The sequence below is a fragment of the Oncorhynchus gorbuscha genome, linkage group LG04, assembly GCF_021184085.1.
Source record: "Oncorhynchus gorbuscha isolate QuinsamMale2020 ecotype Even-year linkage group LG04, OgorEven_v1.0, whole genome shotgun sequence".
NCBI lineage: Eukaryota > Metazoa > Chordata > Actinopteri > Salmoniformes > Salmonidae > Oncorhynchus > Oncorhynchus gorbuscha.
The window spans coordinates 10,587,810-10,610,522 of record NC_060176.1 but is presented as its reverse complement, the minus strand read 5'-3'; the positions used below and the strand labels follow the sequence as shown (position 1 = coordinate 10,610,522).

Genomic DNA, 22,713 nt, shown 5'->3' with positions numbered 1-22,713 from the left:
AGTAATACCAACACACACTCTGCACCAGGTCTGTAGTAATACCAACACAAACTCTGCATCTAGTCTGCAGTAATACCAACACACACTCTGCATCTAGTCTGCAGTAATACCAACACACACTCTGCATCTAGTCTGCAGTAATACCAACACACACTCTGCATCTAGTCTACAGTAATACAAACACACACTCTGCACCAGGTCTGCAGTAATACCAACACACACTCTGCATCTAGTCTGCAGTAATACCAACACACACTCTGCATCAAGTCTGTAGTAATACCAACACACACTCTGCACCAAGTCTGTAGTAATACCAACACACACTCTGCACCAAGTCTGTAGTAATACCAACACACACTCTGCACCAAGTCTGTAGTAATACCAACACACACTCTGCACCAAGTCTGTAGTAATACCAACACACACTCTGCACCAAGTCTGCAGTAATACCAACACACACTCTGCACCAAGTCTGTAGTAATACCAACACACACTCTGCACCAAGTCTGTAGTAATACCAACACACACTCTGCACCAAGTCTGTAGTAATACCAACACACACTCTGCACCAAGTCTGTAGTAATACCAACACACACTCTGCACCAAGTCTGTAGTAATACCAACACACACTCTGCACCAAGTCTGTAGTAATACCAACACACACTCTGCACCAAGTCTGTAGTAATACCAACACACACTCTGCACCAAGTCTGTAGTAATACCAACACACACTCTGCACCAAGTCTGCAGTAATTCCAACACACACTCTGCACCAAGTCTATAGTAATTCCAACACACACTCTGCACCAAGTCTGTAGTAATACCAACACACACTCTGCATCTAGTCTGTAGTAATACCAACACACACTCTGCACCAAGTCTGTAGTAATACCAACACACACTCTGCACCAAGTCTGTAGTAATACCAACACACACTCTGCATCTAGTCTGCAGTAATACCAACACACACTCTGCATCTAGTCTGTAGTAATACCAACACACACTCTGCACCAAGTCTGTAGTAATACCAACACACACTCTGCATCTAGTCTGTAGTAATACCAACACACACTCTGCATCTAGTCTGTAGTAATACCAACACACACTCTGCATCTAGTCTGCAGTAATACCAACACACACTCTGCACCAAGTCTGCAGTAATACCAACACACACTCTGCATCTAGTCTGTAGTAATACCAACACACACTCTGCACCAGGTCTGTAGTAATACCAACACACACTCTGCATCTAGTCTGCAGTAATACCAACACACACTCTGCATCTAGTCTGCAGTAATACCAACACACACTCTGCATCTAGTCTGTAGTAATACCAACACACACTCTGCATCTAGTCTGCAGTAATACCAACACACACTCTGCACCAGGTCTGTAGTAATACCAACACACACTCTGCACCAGGTCTGTAGTAATACCAACACACACTCTGCACCAAGTCTGTAGTAATACCAACACACACTCTGCACCAGGTCTGTAGTAATACCAACACACACTCTGCACCATGTCTGTAGTAATACCAACACACACTCTGCATCTAGTCTGTAGTAATACCAACACACACTCTGCATCTAGTCTGCAGTAATACCAACACACACTCTGCACCAGGTCTGTAGTAATACCAACACACACTCTGCACCAAGTCTGTAGTAATACCAACACACACTCTGCATCTAGTCTGCAGTAATACCAACACACACTCTGCACCAAGTCTGTAGTAATACCAACACACACTCTGCACCAGGTCTGTAGTAATACCAACACACACTCTGCACCAAGTCTGTAGTAATACCAACACACACTCTGCATCTAGTCTGCAGTAATACCAACACACACTCTGCACCAGGTCTGTAGTAATACCAACACACACTCTGCATCTAGTCTGCAGTAATACCAACACACACTCTGCATCTAGTCTGCAGTAATACCAACACACACTCTGCATCTAGTCTGCAGTAATACCAACACACACTCTGCATCTAGTCTGTAGTAATACCAACACACACTCTGCATCTAGTCTGCAGTAATACCAACACACACTCTGCATCTAGTCTGCAGTAATACCAACACACACTCTGCATCTAGTCTGCAGTAATACCAACACACACTCTGCATCTAGTCTGCAGTAATACCAACACACACTCTGCATCTAGTCTGTAGTAATACCAACACACACTCTGCACCAAGTCTGCAGTAATTCCAACACACACTCTGCACCAAGTCTGTAGTAATACCAACACACACTCTGCACCAAGTCTGTAGTAATACCAACACACACTCTGCATCTAGTCTGTAGTAATACCAACACACACTCTGCACCAAGTCTGTAGTAATACCAACACACACTCTGCATCTAGTCTGTAGTAATACCAACACACACTCTGCACCAAGTCTGTAGTAATACCAACACACACTCTGCATCTAGTCTGTAGTAATACCAACACACACTCTGCATCTAGTCTGCAGTAATACCAACACACACTCTGCACCAAGTCTGCAGTAATACCAACACACACTCTGCATCTAGTCTGTAGTAATACCAACACACACTCTGCACCAGGTCTGTAGTAATACCAACACACACTCTGCATCTAGTCTGCAGTAATACCAACATACACTCTGCATCTAGTCTGTAGTAATACCAACACACACTCTGCATCTAGTCTGCAGTAATACCAACACACACTCTGCACCAGGTCTGTAGTAATACCAACACACACTCTGCACCAAGTCTGTAGTAATACCAACACACACTCTGCATCTAGTCTGCAGTAATTCCAACACACACTCTGCACCAAGTCTGTAGTAATACCAACACACACTCTGCACCAGGTCTGTAGTAATACCAACACACACTCTGCACCAAGTCTGTAGTAATACCAACACACACTCTGCACCAGGTCTGTAGTAATACCAACACACACTCTGCATCTAGTCTGCAGTAATACCAACACACACTCTGCATCTAGTCTGCAGTAATACCAACACACACTCTGCATCTAGTCTGCAGTAATACCAACACACACTCTGCATCTAGTCTGCAGTAATACCAACACACACTCTGCATCTAGTCTGCAGTAATACCAACACACACTCTGCATCTAGTCTGTAGTAATACCAACACACACTCTGCATCTAGTCTGCAGTAATACCAACACACACTCTGCATCTAGTCTGCAGTAATACCAACACACACTCTGCACCAAGTCTGCAGTAATTCCAACACTAATGTATCAGAGGCTGGGAGAAAGTCATGACTGCATGGGATAAAAGAAAAGGACTGTTTGATGCTCTGTGACTCTTCTTTGAATTTGTATACATAAAAGGTTTCCAACATTTCCAAACGTCAAATTATATTTTGTAGAAGGCGTTGATAGACATACATGAATGTTCTGAATAACTGGTCATCTTCTCACTACAAACTTCCACATGATGTTTTAGTCTTCACTCTTCAAACATGAACTTGGTGGTACAACTTCTGCCAATCATGTGTCATTTCCAATAACTATACTTATGATTGAGCACCTAGTCCTCCCCTTTTTGGTTCATGCACAGATTCTAAGAGACTGACGCTCTTGTGTGGATGTTCGTCATGTCAGGGCCAAACACTTTCAGAAATGATTATCTTTCAAGTATGTGTCTGACAATATCAGTAAAATCTACCTTGCATCACATTGACATCCTCTGGATAGCTGAAGATGGGATAAACAGAGGGTAGCTCGCTTTCAAGAGTGCTCTGTGGATGATGGAGGAGGGGAGGGGAAAGGTGCAAAGCCGGGCTATCAGGCCGTTCATCTCCTAATAACTCAATATTATTTCTTATAAGTGTGGGCCTTATGAGTAAAGACAGAGATAATTGCGATCCGTGTCTAATCTTTCAGACGGGGAGGATTCTCTTGATGAGGCTATTTTGTGAGGCTGATCAATGACCCAGTAAGTCTGTGCTCAGGCTCTCAACTGCATCCTCCCGTAGCTGGCTCTTTGAACACGGTTCTGAACCCTCATAAAAGACACCCAGATCACTTTTCATCTTTACCTTGCAGCAGGCAGGTTCACCCTTCCAGTAGCATCATCAGTAGCAGCCCTTTAGATGAGTTGCGTCTCTCTCTCTCGTTCTCTTTCTTTCTCTCGCTCTTCTCTTTCTCTTCTCTCTCTCTGTCACACAGACTTACACTCAAGCATCAGGATGTGATGGAGCTTAATATGCACAGAAGAGCAGAGTCAACAATTCAAACAATCTTTCCAGCATAGAGAAATTTCAGAATACATCACACGAGGCATCTTGTCAGACCAAATCAATGTTTTTTTTCAACTCTTTGGCATAAAAGGAAACTTCTTTCAATTCGATTATGTATAATTAAGAAATAAACATTGGCATTTTATTGACATGCAGCTACATGATAATTGATTGAAGTGACATCTTATATTTTACTGTTTTACTGTACGGTATGTTTAGTGTTCAAGACCAGTCTATAGACCACATGTTGGGTGTCTCAGTCTTGTCCCTGTGTTGTAGTATTTGGGACCAGTCTATAGACCACATGTTGGGTGTCTCAGTCTTGTCCCGGTGTCGGAAATGTTTTAATTCGGTCTTGACTTTGCCTCGGACAATGAGGAATTAATTTCTGGCCAACACCAATCAGCTTCCATTCAGTCAGCCCATAAAACCACTTCGCCAGGCCAAATATATACACTCCTTTCATTACACATTAAAATCTTATCGCCAATTCAAACCTGGGCTTCCTACTCTACTCTTAACATTACTGTCCTTTACCCTAAACTTTGTCACGCTCGTCAGAATTTCCTTGATTTGCTGGTAGGGAGGAGTTGGGGACATTGTTTGAAAGTTGTGCTCTCACTATTAGTAAGGGGAGACATGGGGAAGATGTAATACTGTATATTTTGTCTTTGTATCAATTACAGACCTGTTTGGGTAAGTGGAGTGTCTCTCTGTTTTCCTCAGCAGCATATTGTCACCATTCTGAATGTCTACACCATCCATATGTTCTTCTGAAATATCAACACAGAAATACTGGACAATTATGGTTGCGATTTGACACAATTACAACCATGGTCTTGAATTGGAATCACATTTTCTCTGGTCGACACCCTCCCAGCATTTTTCTGGTTGCCCCCCTCCCAGTCATGGTCTTGACTCAGACTCAATTTTCTCCAGTCTTGGTCTTGACTCAGACTCAATTTTCTCCAGTCATGGTCTTGACTCAGACTCAATTTTCTCCAGTCTTGGTCTTGAATCGGTCTCGCTTGTGGTGGTCTTAAAAACAATACTGCCTTTGGATTTGTCAGTGCTGCTCCTAATGTGACTAATGTCCTGTTCTCCTCTTCCTCTCTGTCTTCCTCTTCTTCTCCCTGTATCTACTTCTCAGTAGTACCACTGCAACCTAACATCCCCACCGTGCCTCCTCCTCCACCTCCTCCTCCACCTCCTCCTCCTCTTCCTCCTGTCTCTCAGGCACCTCCCCCTCCTCCTCCTCCTCTAAGCAACGGATTTCACTTCTCGTTTGTCTAATCAGAGAAAACAAAGTAAGGACTAACAGCATGCTAATGGTATTGAGGTTTCACTAATTCTCCCTAACATGGGTGCTGCTTCACACCTCTCTGTCTGCATGATCACCGCACTGTTGTAATTCAGAAGGTAGTAGATCACCCCTCTCATTACCGTCAGCATAACTACACAGGCAGCCAGCTAATCTCAATGTGCTAATTGTCTGTAAATTGTTTTTGTAACTTTATCTAAAATGTGTGTTGGCCAGGGTAAGGGGGCAACACAAATGCCACTAGCTATGTGAGCATTGTGTGCAATTAACAAAGAAGTGAGACACCTTTTGCTTCAGCACCTTGACAGTGGAACAAGTGTTCACAGCTGCATTCCACAACACCAATTATCCCACCATCTGTAGACTGCTAACAGTATTCACCAAAACATGTAGAACAGGGAGAAAAATTAAAGTGACACTATTTTTAATGTGCAAACACATTGGGACTGATCATGATACCGTGTGAGTGTGTCCAGTTAACTTTGGCCTGTGGCACTCTCAGGCTCTCTACTGTACTGGCTCAATCATGCACCATCTGTTGGCTATCCTTGACTACTAACCCGATCCCCTTCCTTATCCATGGCACTCTGCAATATGTGTGGGACTGTGTGCATGTCTTTGTGTATATTTTGGTGTCTTCTACCTTGTTGGTGTCTATCAACAACCCTGTCCTATTTCCTTCCTCATCTATGTGTGCTGCTCACCTGAAAGGGTCGGGGTCAGAGGTTATGATGTATGGACATTTGGAAATGCCTTATTCCCTATATAGTGCTCTACTTTTGACCAGGACCCATAGGGCCTATGTAGTGAATAGGATGCTATTTGGGACGCAGACAATATATTTGGAGATGGTTCAGTATGCACAGCCAAGCCTACAATCTGCACTTACATACATATATATTTGGAGATGGTTCAGTATGCACAGCCAAGCCTACAATCTGCACTTACATACATATATATTTGGAGATGGTTCAGTATGCACAGCCAAGCCTACAATCTGCACTTACATACATATATATTTGGAAAGGAAATTGTTGTAGAGTAAACGACAGCTATGTTTGTTTCCAAAGGATACCTAAAGATACAGCTCCTGTATGTGTTCAGCTATGTTTGTTTCCAAAGGATACCTAAAGATACAGCCCCTGTATGTGTTCAGCTATGTTTGTTTCCAAAGGATACCTAAAGATACAGCCCCTGTATGTGTTCAGCTATGTTTGTTTCCAAAGGATACCTAAAGATACAGCTCCTGTATGTGTTCAGCTATGTTTGTTTCCAAAGGATACCTAAAGATACAGCCCCTGTATGTGTTCAGCTATGTTTGTTTCCAAAGGATACCTAAAGATACAGCTCCTGTATGTGTTCAGCTATGTTTGTTTCCAAAGGATACCTAAAGATACAGCCCCTGTATGTGTTCAGCTATGTTTGTTTCCAAAGGATACCTAAAGATACAGCCCCTGTATGTGTTCAGCTATGTTTGTTTCCAAAGGATACCTAAAGATACAGCTCCTGTATGTGTTCAGCTATGTTTGTTTCCAAAGGATACCTAAAGATACAGCTCCTGTGTTCTAAAAGAAACAAACGGTGTTCACTGAATCAGTCTCACACACAGTATGATGTTGTTAGATGACTGTTGTTGTCACCGCTTGGTTTAACAGTACACTGTAGCATTTCATTCAGTTGCTTCAAGTTTGTTGTGATGTGAGTTGAGTTTGAGGGAAAAAATGACACAACATTTTTCCACTATATGACATGCTGTACAGAAAGACAGAGAGCAGAGAATGTTTCCCAGTTCACAATGTAGTTTTTATTTTTATTTTATTTAACCAGGTAGGCTAGTTGAGAACAAGTTCTCATTTGCAACTGCGACCGTGCCAAGATAAAGCAAAGCAGTGTGACACAGACAAGAACACATTTACATTTACATTTAAGTCATTTAGCAGACGCTCTTATCCAGAGCGACTTACAAATTGGAGTTACACATGGAGTAAACAATAAACAAGCCAATAACACAATAAACAAGTCAATGACACAGTGTTAAAAAGAAAGTCTATATACATTGTGTGCAAAAGGCATGAGGAGGTAGGCAATAAATAGGCCATAGAAGCAAATTTAGCAGATTAACACTGGAGTGATAAATGAGCAGATGATGATGTGCAAGTAGAGACACTGGTGTTTAAAAGAGCAGAAAAGTAAATAAATAAAAACAGTATGGGGATGAGGTAGGTAGTTGTGATGGGCTATTTACAGATGGACTATGTACAGCTGCAGTGATCGGTTAGCTGCTCAGATAGTTGATGTTTAAAGTTGGTGAGGGAAATAAAAGTCTCCAACATCAACGATTTTTGCAATTCATTCCAGTCACTGGCAGCAGAGAACTGGAAGGAAATGCGGCCAAATTAGGTGTTGGCTTTGGGGATGATCAGTGAGATACACCTGCTGGAACGTGTGCTATCGGGTGGGTGTTGTTAACATACAGGTCGCAGTGGTGGGTGGTATAAGGGGATTTGGTAACAAAACGGATGGCACTGTGATAGACTGCATCCAGTTTGCTGAGTAGAGTGTTGGAAGCTATTTTGTAGATGACATCGCCGAAGTCGAGGATCGGTAGGACTGTCAGTCTTACTAGGGTAAGTTTGGCAGCGTGAGTGAAGGAGGCTTTGTTGCGAAATAGAAAGCCGAATCTAGATTTGAGTTTGGATTGGATATGTTTAATATGAGTATGGAAGGAGGGTTTACAGCCGAGCCAGTAAGGTACAATGATCCATTAATTCCATATGTGGTGTATGGTCACTTGGGTTTTTGGGGTTTTGTCTTTCTTGCTTTCAAAAAAGGTTGTTTTCTCATGGTTTCCTATGAGACTAATATTCCCTTTTAAAGATCTGGTGTGTTGTATGATGCACTTTATGTTGTGGTGAGTTCTGCTGCATCATCTTCATTGTAGCTGGGATGCGTTTAGGTTAATAACCTTTACCCATGTACAGTACTGTACTTTGGCATTCAGTAAGACCATGGTATTTGATTTAAAAAAAATATATATATATATACTTCTATTTTACTAGCCTAAAATCCTTGGATCCCAGCTAAGAATGTATTCTTCATTTCCTCCCATTCTTCCATTCTGCTTGGTTTTCTAGAATGTCTCAGTCTTCCTAAACTAACTTGATGTGTTTTGTTGATTTTCCCTCAGCCAATGCGCTTTCTGGACACTGAGGTGCTGTTCCATGATGACAATACAACCTGGATTCTTGAAGAAAGAAAGACTTTGTTTGGTGCTGACAGTTACACTGTTATACAGTAGATGAGTGTTAGTGAACATTTAACCTGCCCTCAGTAGCACGCAGCAGGACTTACTCGCTGATGCATTTTTAGGAGCTAAAATGAAGTAACTATTTTCTTAAGAAAATGTATGTCTGCCGTGAAAGCTGCTGTGCATATTAACTTTGGAAGTGTGTAACAGATGTTAATCCCATAATAGAAAAGGTTTTATACATGTTATTGCACTTTTAGCATTATACTGTATCATAGTGAAGAACTGAAAGAGATATTTTCAAGGTGAGAATATTTTGTCTTGCAGTGTGATCTGAATTTGGAGGGAACTTGTATTTTTTCAAAAAAAAAGTTAATGAGAGTATTCACCAACTGGAAGGTTGATATGAACATAAGGTACTGAACATGTGTCATGTTGATTGTATTTTTGTCAAAACTCAGACGATATTCTTACACCAAATCACTTGAAATGTAATTTGTGTTTGTATCTAGCACTGCCAGTCTCTTAATGGCTTGCCAAATTGATTTTTTTTATTTTTGCTTACAACATTGGGAGGAAAATAACATTGAACATAATATTTTCTGGATGGCTTGGGCAGGTTGCACAATGATAATTATTACAAATGTAAATATTAAAGATATTAACATGCATTTGCCTTATCAAATGTTTTGTCTTCAGACAACAGACTCATGCAGTAGTCATAATAACCGTTATAAAATGATAACGATATACTAAGGTATTCAGAGAATGTGAACCCCAAAACTCTTAGGTCTTATAGCCTATTGTACAATATTGAATTTAAATAATATGTTATTGCGCCAGTTTAATAATTGTACTATTCTGTGGATGACAGTTGAATAATATGGTTGACTGTGATGGAATCTTCAAAACCCTTTATCTTGTGCCAGTTCTGATAACCTTTCTCGTCATGCTGACCAAAAAGTACAAAATGTGGTCTCATCACAGCTCCAAGGATTCTCTTTGAACATTCCTATTGATTGCTTTGCCCTGTTACATTTCATTCTATTATCTGAGAAGGGAATCCAACTTTACAGGCTCAAACCAAATGAGACAAACTTTCAATACAAAAAACCATGACATGTTTCTTTAGTTCAAAGCTTCTCCTTCTTAAAGGGCATTTTCTATTCCGTGTCTCTACATTTTCAACTGGGAAGGTGGGTAGTAATAGCATTGGTGTATCTGAAGCATAGAATTTATATCTTTAAATCAAAGATCTTTTACTTTGTAAAATAAACCTCTTGAGACGAACATGGCATTGAACTTATGAATCAAAGCTGATGGAATTATGAGCTTTTTGTAACTTACTTTTTCACATGTTCTGTAAATGGAAGGTCAGCTATAGAAAAGTCATGACTAGAATCAATTGCAATTGTTCTGTCAGTCCTATACATAATTCTACAGTTCTAACATATTTGTATAGCATGTACTGGTATCTTGCTTATAGGCTATGCTTCTTTGGCTGGTGGTCCAGTAGACTGCTCTTCCCTCCCTTGTGAGATCTTTATCTTTAATTGGAGAGTAATTACATACCCTTGTCTGCATCATGGTACTCTTTGAAAACACCTGTGAGAGGGGATGCACCTCTCAGAGCTCCACAGTGGGAGCTGCCACATCTCCTCTCTCTCCATGCCATCTCGAGGAGTGGGAGTGTGGGCCCCAGAGTGCCTGCTAGCCCTGGTGGGTATAAGACCCATCACATCCGCTATTCTGCTTATTTTGCAATAAATGGGCTGTTTTTTTCCTCCTCCTGCAGAAATTCACCCAAGACCATCCACTGAGGATTGTGGCATTTCCATTTATTGACGTTTGGCTGCTGGTTCATATACATTTGTTATGCTATGCTCTGGACTTCAAAGAGAATGGAATAGGGCCTATTATGCTAATTCTGTCTTGTTCTGTTCAACGTAATCAAGGCCTCACACATTCATCCTTTACAAAATGTTCCTCACTGACTCTAGGAAAAGGTTTTCAAATGTACATGAATAGAAAAAGGAATTCCAGACTTTCCCAGTAGACTCAAAAAATCCCGTAATTGAGCACTTGGGGGGGGAGACAACCTTTAGTCATTTTGAAACTATAAATGATTAGAGAATTTGATATGAAATCCAGAGTAAACAACTGTGATAAACAGGGAAGGTTTCTCTTCCCACATGATTGTAACAGGGTGGAACTGTTTGTTGGTAAACATCCCAGGTATAGTATGTTTCAATAAAGGGCATGGCCCTGGGTATTTAAGCTTGACATTTTGTGTCATTCCCAATATTCCATGACCACTAGAAGGCTGGCGTGTGCAGGGAGGATGGTCTAGTAGTGAAAGTCCAGTCAGTGACTCTGACTGGACTCTGATTGGACATGAGCTGAACCAAAGGATCCAACACAAAAGGTACTTTTGATTCTAAAATGGTCTTTTATGCTCTTTTATCATCTCAAGATCAATATACATGCTTTAATAAGGGATGGGCTGGTGTTCAATTATTGAACAGTTAAAACTGATTGAATATTCTCTCCCAACACACTGTACATGCCTACGTAAAATGAAAATTATAAAATAAACCTGTAACTTTTTAAGACTGACATTTAATAGTATATTCATAGTCTCATTCTCGTTCAGTTTATTGCAATAAAACATATTCAATGGTTATTCAATGCTTCAGCACAGCCTTTCTTTCAGGGTAGACATATACACTTTCTTCAGAAAGTATATACACCCCTAGACTTTTTCCACATTTTGTTCTGTTACAAGCTAAATTTAAAATGGATTCAATTGAGATTTGTTGTCACTGGCCTATAATGTAAAACTGGAATTATGTTTTTAGACATTTTTTACAAATTAATAAAAAATGAAAAGCTGAAATGTCTTGAGTCAATAAGTATTCAACCCCTTTGTTATGGCAAGCCTAAATCAATTCAGGAGTAAAAATGTGCTTAACAAGTCACATAATAAGTTGCATGGACTCACTCTGTGTTCAATAATAGTGTTTAACATGATTTTTGAATGACTACCTCATCTCTGTACCCCACACATACAATTATCTGTAAGGTCCCTCAGTCAAGCAGTGAATTTCAAAAACAGATTCAACCACATAGACCAGGGAGGTCTTCCAATGCCTCACAAAGAAGGGCATCTATTTGTAGATGCGGGAGAGAAACAAATGACATTAATTATCCCTTTGAGGATGGTGAAGTTATGAATTACATTTTGGATGGTGTTTCAATACACACAGTTACTTCAAAGATACAGAATGGCGCTAAGCAGAGGCAAAATCCTAGTGGAATACCTGGTTCAGTCTGCTTTCCACCAGACACTGGGAGATAGATTCACCTTCCAGCAGGACAATAACCTAAAACACAAGGCCAAATCTACACTGGAGTTTCTTACCAAGAAGACAGTGAATGTTCCTGAGTGGCTGAGTTACAGTTTTGACTGAAATCTACTTGAAAATCTATAGCAAGACCTGAAAATGTTTTTCTAGCAATAATCAATCACCAATTTGACAGAGCTTGAAGAATTTGAAAAGAATAATGGGTAAATGTTGCACAATCTATGTGTGGAAAGACCTTAGAGACGAACCCAGAAAGAGTGCTTCTACAAAGTATTGGCTCAGGGGTGTGAATACTTATGTAAATGAGATATATCTGTATTTCATTTTCAATAAATGTTCAAACGATTATAAAAATATGTTTTCACATTATCATTATGGGGTATTGTGTGTAGATGGGCGAGATTTTTAAAAATGTTAATCCATTTTGAATTCATGCTGTAACAAAACAAAATGTGCAATAAGTCAAGGGGTATGAATACTTCTGAAAGCACTGTAAAATGGTGTATATGATAACAGGTTTATGTGAACACAGTTGTTCTACCCTATAAATGATTGAGTATAAATGTTCAAAAAATGCCGTGTTAAAGAAAACAATGAATTGCTCTCATGTTCCTTAAACGCTTTGCATTTACAATACCTACAATGAATTGGGCTTTTTGTGTACATGAATGAAGAAGATGCCCTTGGGCTTCCTCTTTGATCCAGCAGCAGTTCAAACTTTGTCTGCCTCTTAGCAACACATTTCACTTCAAATTAAGGCACAACTCTGTCTGCAAGCACAAAAGAAAAAACCTGCACTGTGCTGAAATGTTTTACAGTGTTGGTTATTGGTACAAATGAACATTGGATGAGTCGTTTTAATAAGGCCCACCTTCACTCTCTCACTTTGGGTTGTAATAAAGTATGTGTTGTGCAGATGTGTGCCATCTTCAGGCCCTTTTAATCCTCTACAAAGCAAGCATTATGAAGATGATGATGATGAGAACACACCCTCACCATGAAGACTGAACATTTTCCAATGTTTTAATACTTAAATGGGTTAGGGTATTGGTTATTGCTTGTGTGTAAAGGGCTTCCAACTGTTCATATCATGCCATAGTTGAGATCTCATTCCACCATTTCATCTGCAGCAGTTAATTGTTCAGTCATGGCGTGTTTGTGTGTTTGTTCAGGTATTGTAAGCATTTGGCTTTTAGTGAACCTTTTTATGTGAGGGGCAACAACCTACATTTTCACTCTGCTGATCACTGACGGAAGATACACTGCTGACATGGTAAGAATTTCACACATTTTTCAACCCTCTTCAAGCCCCACCCCTGAGCTAGCAATATGCATTAGTGGAGTTTGTGCAGATAGTAATGAATTGGTAATTAAGTAGTTCAATACAGAAATATGACGTCCTTATCATTATGTAATTAGACAAAGCATGTAGATTCCCTTATTTAAAAATGATTCATTAGTCGTTCCCTATTAACCTAAAAGGAAATATTAGATCCTGACTAAACTTTGAGGAAATTTGGAGTTACAAGTAAGAGATTTGGGTCAGCTAATGAGAACAGAGTCCCACTTTACAGGTCCAATTGGGAGAAGGAGGATTTGCATGTATGCAAATGTTGTTTGAGTTAATTACATAATTTGGCATTCATTAATAATGAAGTGTGGTGGAGTTAGGGCCTTTATGCCTGTATGTGTACTCTCATGCCCAGAGAGAGAGGCCTGTTCCTGGATAGGGAGTGAGGGCCTTTATGCCTGGTTCATGTCCAGATTGTGGAGATTAATTTAGTGTGTCAGTTTGTGAAAGCAATACAGCACCCACCCAACCTCCATCAATAATGCCAGTTTACAGACTGGTCATCATACTGCTCTGGAAATATGAGAATTGATTTGACCTTTCTGATCTTTCTCTTTTGGCATATGGAGTCAAATAAATTAGCAGTACCCTATTTAGTATGTGCCAAGTCAAATAATGTTGTATCAATTTGTCTTATTTTTGCTGTATAGCTACGGTATGATATTACCTTAAGAGCTAGGCCTTCAACATGTAGGCCTACAACATGATTATGAAACCTTACCGAACATTATAAACCCGGGTAGTTTCGGTCCTGGATTCTGATTGGCTGAAACAGCACTTCAGCCATGTGTATACAGTGTCAGACAATGTACCATGGATTTGACGCAAAAATACTTGTTTACTGTTCTATTTGTGTTGGAAACCAGTTTATAATAACAATAAGGCACCTCGGGTGTTTGTGGTATATGGTCAATATACCACACCTCCTCGGACCTTATTGCTTACTTTTCAACCTTGAGACATTTGAACCATGGAAAGTAGGCCTGTTACTACTGTATATAAAGGAAGGCTTGTGAACACTCAATTTATGCAGAAAAGTGTTTACCTAAATAAATCATTATGAGAAAATAACCCCTATTTTTTACACAAATGTTTAAAAATATATTTTTTACAAACATTCTGCTGGCAATTTGTAACAATGTTTTTTTTTATTATTGTGTATTGTGTAGAATAATTTATTTGACAATCATTTGACAATTATCTGAAGACTAACACAGTTGAGTTCAGTCAGTAGCCAGGATGTCAAATACTTAAATACCTTAAACTTGCAATTAACTTTGACCAAGAATTACAAGGAATACTTTGGCACACGTTAAAATGAATGTCCTCAGTCATGTTGACCATTGTCAACTTCAACCTGTTAGGGTTTTATCTCAATAAAGGAATGGCTAACTTTAAGACAGCTCCCAAAGGATCAAGACCTCAACTTGAAAAGGGCCTATGTTCAGCATTATAGTCAAATATGTTGCACACATGTCCCTCCCATGAAGCTATTATCTATAATTAAAATGTTTCTAAAGTCTTGCCACCAACACAAAACGTCATAATGAATTGGTTTTCTGACCACCAGCAGTTAATTGATCCCTTCTTGTTTCCTGCCACATAATATGTTGCAGTTTGTTATGTTCTGTTCTTTATGGCTCCTCTGCAATCCACACCATCATTTGCTTTGTCATTTTATTGATCTCACATATTTTTGAAGGTAGTGAGGCGGTGTTTATTGTTCAAAAGGTTACAGCGTAGACCTTATGGTCCGGGTTTCCTTTTCATCTATTGCTTTACTACAAAGGGACATGCCATTTAGACTCTGACAGTATGTGAAAATCGTATCCATTGTCTGTGCACATTTCTAAGAATAAATGATTCTATCACTGATCTGAATTGAAACCATTTTTTCTCAACTTCTGTTGCAGTGTCATTTGTTTCCTGGATGATGTCATATGGAGGAGGCTTCCACACCTTTTCAGGAGCCCCTTGTAATCATGTATGATTTAAAACGAAACTCTGCCATGAAGCTAAACTCCGACAGGAAGCTGATGTGTATGTAACGTGTTGTTGAATGGCTCTGGTGCTAACCTAACAAATCACACGGCAACCCCCTCATATCCTCTGACAGAATAGTGTTCTCTAATTAACCATGCAGAGCAGGAGAAGAACACGTGTTCATTTAATGTAACAAAAATGTTGATTTTCAACGCACTCCTTTTCAAATATTAATAGGCTAGACTTCCATTTCAAGATGCATCAAAGTAGCTCAGGATATGCAAATGTGATGTATGCTGCTGCCTTACCCCAACCAGTTGGACTGACACAATCTCTCTCTTTATGCAGGCAGTTGCCTGGTTATGAGCACCGGAGGACCAAGAGCCAATAATCTGCACTTCCTTCAGTTGACCACACACAGAAAAAATGATGTATCCATGTAATTAACAGTTAATCAATTATAAATTAATTGACATATTCAAGAGTTGTAAATTGTCAAATTAGTTGCATCTTATTATTATAGTTATCTGCATAGCCATATCTGGCGACATTTAGAACACTAATTAGCACAGTGAACCAAAAAAACATTCACATTCAATGAGACCAGATGAGGACATAGTGTAACTTTTCACCATATTACAGTAAGATATCTTGAAGCTTTTTAGGCTGACAAATTGCAACTATTATTTATTTAGTCTATTGAATTGCGTTGTTTTAGTAGCTTGGAGTTTAGTTCAAAACGGCATCAACTCATTTGTCTACCTCAAACCATGTCTTGCCTCCCTGTGTTACAAATTAATCCTATTTACAGTGTGTTTCATGAGCGAGAGGTGCAAGAGGAAATTCTCAAAGTCACCGAAAGGTGGCGTATGAGTCACGTCTAACAAGTACACTTAACTGCCATTTGAATGGTTCTTGCTTACCTTTCTAATGTTAAATAAATGTAACACGAAAATATAAAATGTTACATTAAATATATGTCAGAAGGTTAATGAATTAATTATTAAAACACATTGCTCTCAACAATATGCATCGCACACATCAATTTTTCATAATCAAAAATACAATAAGCCTCTTGATTTCAACAAAACATGCCATTTCCCTAGTGTAGGCCTATGTACAATATGACTTTGCGAATAATTACACAGATAAGATAAGATGTTTTAATTGTCTTTAACATTAACCACACTGAAATTCTACCTAATTGAAAGAACACATTTGAATCTTGTACCTTAGAGGGAAATCCAAAATGTGCCAACATCTTTGTTTTTCAAATTTGAGGAATCGCTTGACTGCATCGTCATTGAAGAGCAATGCGTTTCTTCGTTCTCATTTAAGATCCAATAGAAGATCCACACAATGTCTCCTTGGACCACTTAATAATGAAACAAGTGTTCTCCATCGTTACTAGGACTTACACTCCTTTGTTTCTGTAGAATTTACCAATCTTAATAATATATAAAAATAAACAATACCTGAGTATTATGCTCCAGGTTTTTTGGGGGGAGCTTGGTGAGCATTAGTTAGCCCCTTAGCGAAGATGAGCTTGTTTGAATTATACATTTATATTTCAGAACAAAAGGAGACAACGCACTTATTGTGAGGAAAAGTTTGCCGTGCGTTAGGTTTGCTGTCTTGAACGTAATGCTCAAAATGAATAATAAAAATATGTGACGTGTGGGTATGATTTTCTCTTGAACAAAAGGAATGTGAAAATGTGAAAATGAAAGACAGAGAAGAGCCAGAGCAGATGCGATAACATTTGTGAAGGGGCTATATTCTCTCTCTCGCTCTCTCTCTCTCTCTCCCACTTCTTCTCCTCCCCTCCTCTTTTTAGCCCTCTGTGACTCTTCAGTTAACAAACGGTATTTCCTACTGCTTCTGTCCCTGTCATTGTAAGTACAACATTGTCTTATTTACCTATTGAATGAATGAAACCATTGTCCTGCTGTTCTTGAAAGCGAGTGTTAAAGGTTTGGTCGTAGTTTGTTTTGTCCACCTATGCTGTATATTACAAACTTTTTCCTTTGCATTTTCAATTAGCTATCGCATTGTTCCTTATGTCATATTATTGTTGGGATTAATTTTAATTGATGATGGTGCAGGATAGTGATTGTCGATTCTGTTGAGTGTAGATGAAGGCAGCGCGTAACTCAAGTGCCTCTCAGTGTGCTGCAACCTGTGCTTACCTCTTACCTGTAGCCTGTATATCGCCCCGCGGTGGACCGTTACTTTTCTTCACTGTAGCCTACCTACCTTTACAGCTGACAAAGGTGTTGAACTATCATTCCTCAGAAGAGTTGTCCATCTAATATCAAGATGTATAGCCTACTGTTGAAATGTTTTTGTTCTATTTTGTCGTTAAATATGTCCGCTAAAGTTTGGTCTATACAGACCTTTGATGCTATAGATGTTTTTATTGTCTTTTGCGATTTTGAGGATACATAGCAGGCTACTATAGACATCTTGAGAAGTGATTGTATTCCTCTAATTTCAATGGAATTGTAGCCCATAATAAAAACCAGGAATTCTATTTAAGCCTTTGAAATATTTTATATTGAATGTTCAAGGGGGTGGAAAACATTTGCTTGGTAGGCCTAGTGACCCAAATATTATTTTGATATAAAAAATGTCACTTCATTTACATTTGACAATGTAGCCTATTATATGTAAAGTAATAAGTACGTGTTTTGGTGGGCTACCAATATATTTTTTGAAATACTTTTTTTGAGACAGGTTGACCTTCCACTGGTTGTTTCAATCATCAATAACACGTTTTTTTTTGTTTGCATAAACCTTGTAGGCTAAGTCAACCAAAACAAAACGTCAAAGTCTATACACTATTGTGTGTATTGAAAAGACAATAGCACATTGATCTCTAATGTTATGTGTATGCATCATAGGATGATTAACCATGAGTTAATCAATGACTTGCAGTAAAATGATTTGCTTCTTTTATAAAAGTGATATATTGAGTTCTCAATAATTGAGTTATAACTAACACCATAAACCTTGCTGATATTGATATTATTTATACAGATCAGACGAATAGGAACAGGCGGGCTCCCTATTTGAGATAGATTATCTTCTTATATTTGAAACGATGACACATTTTTATGAAATACTTTATTAATTGCCTTTCGCTTTCCTGTATTAACTTATACTTCGTCTATATAATGCTGAAATGATCCATGTAGGCTATAGGCTACAGTGTAACAACGTATTCCCACTACATTAAATTCCTACCCAACATAGACAATCGATCTATGACTGTTATAGCCTATGCCAAATATCGTTTGTCATAAAATGGTATGGTTGACACTCGAGTTCTTTACACGTCACTTCATATCAAAGCTTCAGTTGATCTGTTATAAAGGACAGCAGTGTAATATTGTAGGTACAGTATAATTAACCCCTAACCGAGTAGTTTTCTGTATTCAACTCTGAAGAGCGTTTCTGGCATGTGCTATTGATAAAAAAATCCATTAATTTAGAGTAAGGCAAAAGACAAAGAATAATGCCTTACACAGTCCACTTTACAGATAAATAGGACAATAACTCTTATTGGAGTTTGTTGAAGTGCAAATTATGTTGTCAAAACCTTCAATTGTGCTGCTGTATAATAATCGGATAATTGTTATATTTAATGAAATCAAGAGCAAAATCTCCCTGTGTCTAATCACTCACTAAACTCTCTCTCTCGCTCTCTCTCTCTTTTGCATCTCTTGTCTTGTCTGGGCTGGGAGGGGGAGTCCTGCCTCTTTGCCTTCCTCAGATCAATGCCCTGGCCACTCACTTTCTGATGTTGCACGACGGGAAATGCTTTGAATACTTGCGACATGGCCGCTCACATTGATTGCCAAGATTGACAGCTCTGCGTCGTCTTCTCTTGTCTCTGAGAGAGAGGGAGATAAAGAGGATAGATAACAACAAAAGCTCCTTGCAGTTTTGACAATTAAACTTCATAGAAAGAACGGGATCCCCTCATATAGGCAGTGGGAACCACAGCAGACTTTAGTTCTCTTTCCTTTTCTCTACAGATAGTAATCGTTATGTTTTAACATAATATAGCGCGAAACACACGACTCGGGATACGATACCGTCAGGACCTGCATCTCCCTTTTCTCGGCTGATCTCAAGGTAAAACGTGCTTAGTTTTAACATATTGTATCGTGTTTTCATTTAAACGGCGTTATTTAGCCTGTTTTTGTTGGTACGTAACAGTTCGCCTCTTTCGATGTCAATAGGGGTGTTAAAACTGTTTTCTCTCTCTCACGCTTATTTGTTCAGGTTTCATGGGGTGAAATTATTTGTTTGTAGGGCGTTTTTTGTAAGGGGAATATGATAACATTCTTATTGATTGTTTCTCAATCGCGAGAGCCGTGGTAAATGCAATACGAAAGCAGAGTGCGTGAAAAAGACAAGCGCAAGCGTTCTCTGGAAAGGTTTGTTTGGATAGCTACTGTAACAATGATGCCCTGTTTTATTTACCGACACAGGAGACTTGTGTAACTTCTAAGTTACATTCAATCGTGCGTCTCGATATATTGATATCAACAGCTGTATATTTCACTTGGATGAGCAGTTAGGCTACGGATTTAAGCAACATACAGCTAGGTAGGCTAGGAGTAGGCTGTGTGAATTACGCGCAACCCTTTTTATTTCATTGTTGGTTACGCATCCGCAAAGTATTTTCGCGAAATTCAACTCTTAAAAATGATCATCAGTTTATATGTGTTTTGCTATGGTGTTGGTATCCGGATGCTCAATAACTTTCTCCTATGGGACTGGAAGGCAATTTCACTTTTGTCCACAGAGCGGTACTATCCATTGACAATGACGTGCGCATTGCTATAGGTCCCCTTCCATACCCTGCCTTTCGCCCTGAAATTTCTGGATGCGAGATTTACAAGTTTCTTCGAACTTGAGCATATGGTTTATTTAGTTCTCTTTCTTCCAAACTCTAAGTAATCTACATTCATCGTTTGACCGGAATTATAATTCAGTGTAAAACATGTATATTCGTAATTGTTTCCTATGTTGTACCATGTTGGGAATTCACTCTGCCTTAACTTTAGCTGGAGGTCAGGCAAATTGACCTTAAAAGAATGCATAAGCCATAAATTAAATCCAACTACTCCTCGAAAGGCTATCCCATTTAGAGACGATATACCTGGACAAGGCTTCCCTACAAGCCTACAAAGCGCTGCTCTCGGACTGTTTTAAGAACTAACGTAAGTCATCTGGTGTAATTATTTTGTTTCTTTTGCACTATTGTATTTACCTATCATGGACAGGTGTGAATCTGGCTATAGATACGGTGCAGATAATTGGAAGCACAGATTTAATTGTATGCTAAATATTCTAAATATTTACATTTGATTTGTTTCCATGTGTTATAGATTGGATATAGTTTCCCTCATTTTTAATTTAGATTTTTTTTTAAAATAACTTTTACCGCATAGTAGACTATAATCAGATATTTAGCTATTTTAATATCACACATGGCTTTTGAAGGTGCTTGATATTTTCCCCAAAACACGATTATATACCAAGGTAGTGGGAGGACAAATGCAACGCAGTTCGTGTGAACTTGTCTATTGTGTGAAGATAGCCCATTATTTACAAGGTGTTTCCCAAAATGAAACACTCGCAGTCTCAGATAAAGCTCTAACTAAAGCTCTAACTTATGCACAAGCAGTGATAACAATTGAATATAAAACAGAGGAAGCTGATAATGGATAGCCTAGTTTTTAAAGTATGAGAGGAGGAATACAGAGGTTTTCTCTGTCACTGCAAATATGGACTCTATAGCCTACAGCTATTGCTACCGGGGAATATTCCTATGTTCCTTTTTTCTTAACCTTTGAAATAAATACTGTGCCCACCCAGATGCGGAATCTGAAACCTTCATTGAAGACAGCTTAACTTTTCTCCTATTTGCCTTCCAAATAATGTCCAGTCCGTCAGAGTAATCGGGTGTCTAATAATACAATCATGTCTAAAGTGAGAGGGCGCATGGGTGAAGAACAATCGTCCGGCTCGTTCCTCTGTTCGGGTGAAGTTGGTCTCGTAATGGTATTTTGTTTTGAACAGTTGCTGTTAGTTGAGAGTGCAAGTTCCCTCATAAGGTAAGGTGGCACCGGAGTCCAATGGAAGTCACATTTATAATTAGACTGCCAATTCAGCACATTGTCCTGATTGCTATACAGGGACACTCGGCACTGTCTGGCTGCTCAATATGAGATAGTTTTTCCTCTGACGGACAGTTTAACACTGCCGGTAACAAATTAGTGAGGAGCAAAGGAGTTCTGTTGATGGTTCACTGCACGGCTGTTTCAACTCGTATTTTATCAGGGAAATAAAAAATGACTCCGCGATTGCCAGGTCCCTTTTCTCTCCGTTTCTGCCCATCTTTGTTTATTTTTTACGCACTCTAAATACTCTAAAATTAACGTAGACCACAGTCGCTTCACACGGCAATAAAATGGATGAAAGGAACATTACAATATAATATGAATAACATGGTAGATGTAATCGATTTTTATAATTTAAACCTACCTACGTTTTTACGTTTTTACACATAGGCATAGACTACAGATAATATTTGAATTTGACCTCTTGCTCTGTGTGTTGCGCATTGATTGTCTTGTACACAAAGCTGTTATTGAAATCAAAGGTTATATTGATTAGGCTTATATTATCCAGGATGTTGGATTATTTGTTTCACTTTTAATACGATGATTAAAGTTAATGTAAATGTTTTATTAACCATTTTGGTGCGTATTTGGCATTTTGATTCAGATTTATGGTTTAAAATATCACCTATTGTAACATTTCATATATTTCCTACTGTTTGCTTTTCAGGACTATCTGCACGTGTACTTGTGGTTTTGCGAGAGAGAAAAACATTTCCGAACTGGATCCGGACATAAAGATATCGACTCCCTGACGCATATGGTGCCAGTAAGTTCAGAGATTTAGAAGTGCATTTTGACATACCGAAACCGCATGCTTCACAGCCTGTGCTTGGCGCTCTTTCACGGTGGCTCTCTTGTTTAATAGATCCCCCATTCAATCCCAGATCAATAGAGTTGCATATTGCGAGACGAACTTTGCAATTGGAAACTCATTTTCTGTCATCTAAGGACCGCTGATGATGAGCAAAACAATAACAAAAAATGGTATTAT

The 22,713-nt window shown here is 39.0% G+C and overlaps 1 protein-coding gene across 14 annotated transcripts in view; it reads left to right on the top strand.

Annotated features, from left to right (window-relative positions):
* Window positions 1–9,494, top strand: part of LOC124033634 (pleckstrin homology domain-containing family A member 7-like) — a 174,094-nt gene extending 164,600 nt beyond the window's left edge. For 13 of the 14 annotated variants that reach the window (XM_046345758.1, XM_046345759.1, XM_046345766.1 and 10 more), the window contains one exon: window positions 5,406–7,478. In XM_046345758.1, coding sequence (XP_046201714.1) covers window positions 5,406–5,548 — 143 coding nt within the window. In that variant the 3' untranslated portion in view covers window positions 5,549–7,478. Of the gene's footprint in view, window positions 1–5,405; window positions 7,479–8,763 lie in introns of those variants that run through there. The other variant, XM_046345763.1, reaches the window with a different exon arrangement.
* Window positions 9,495–22,713: the final 13,219 nt, after the last annotated feature.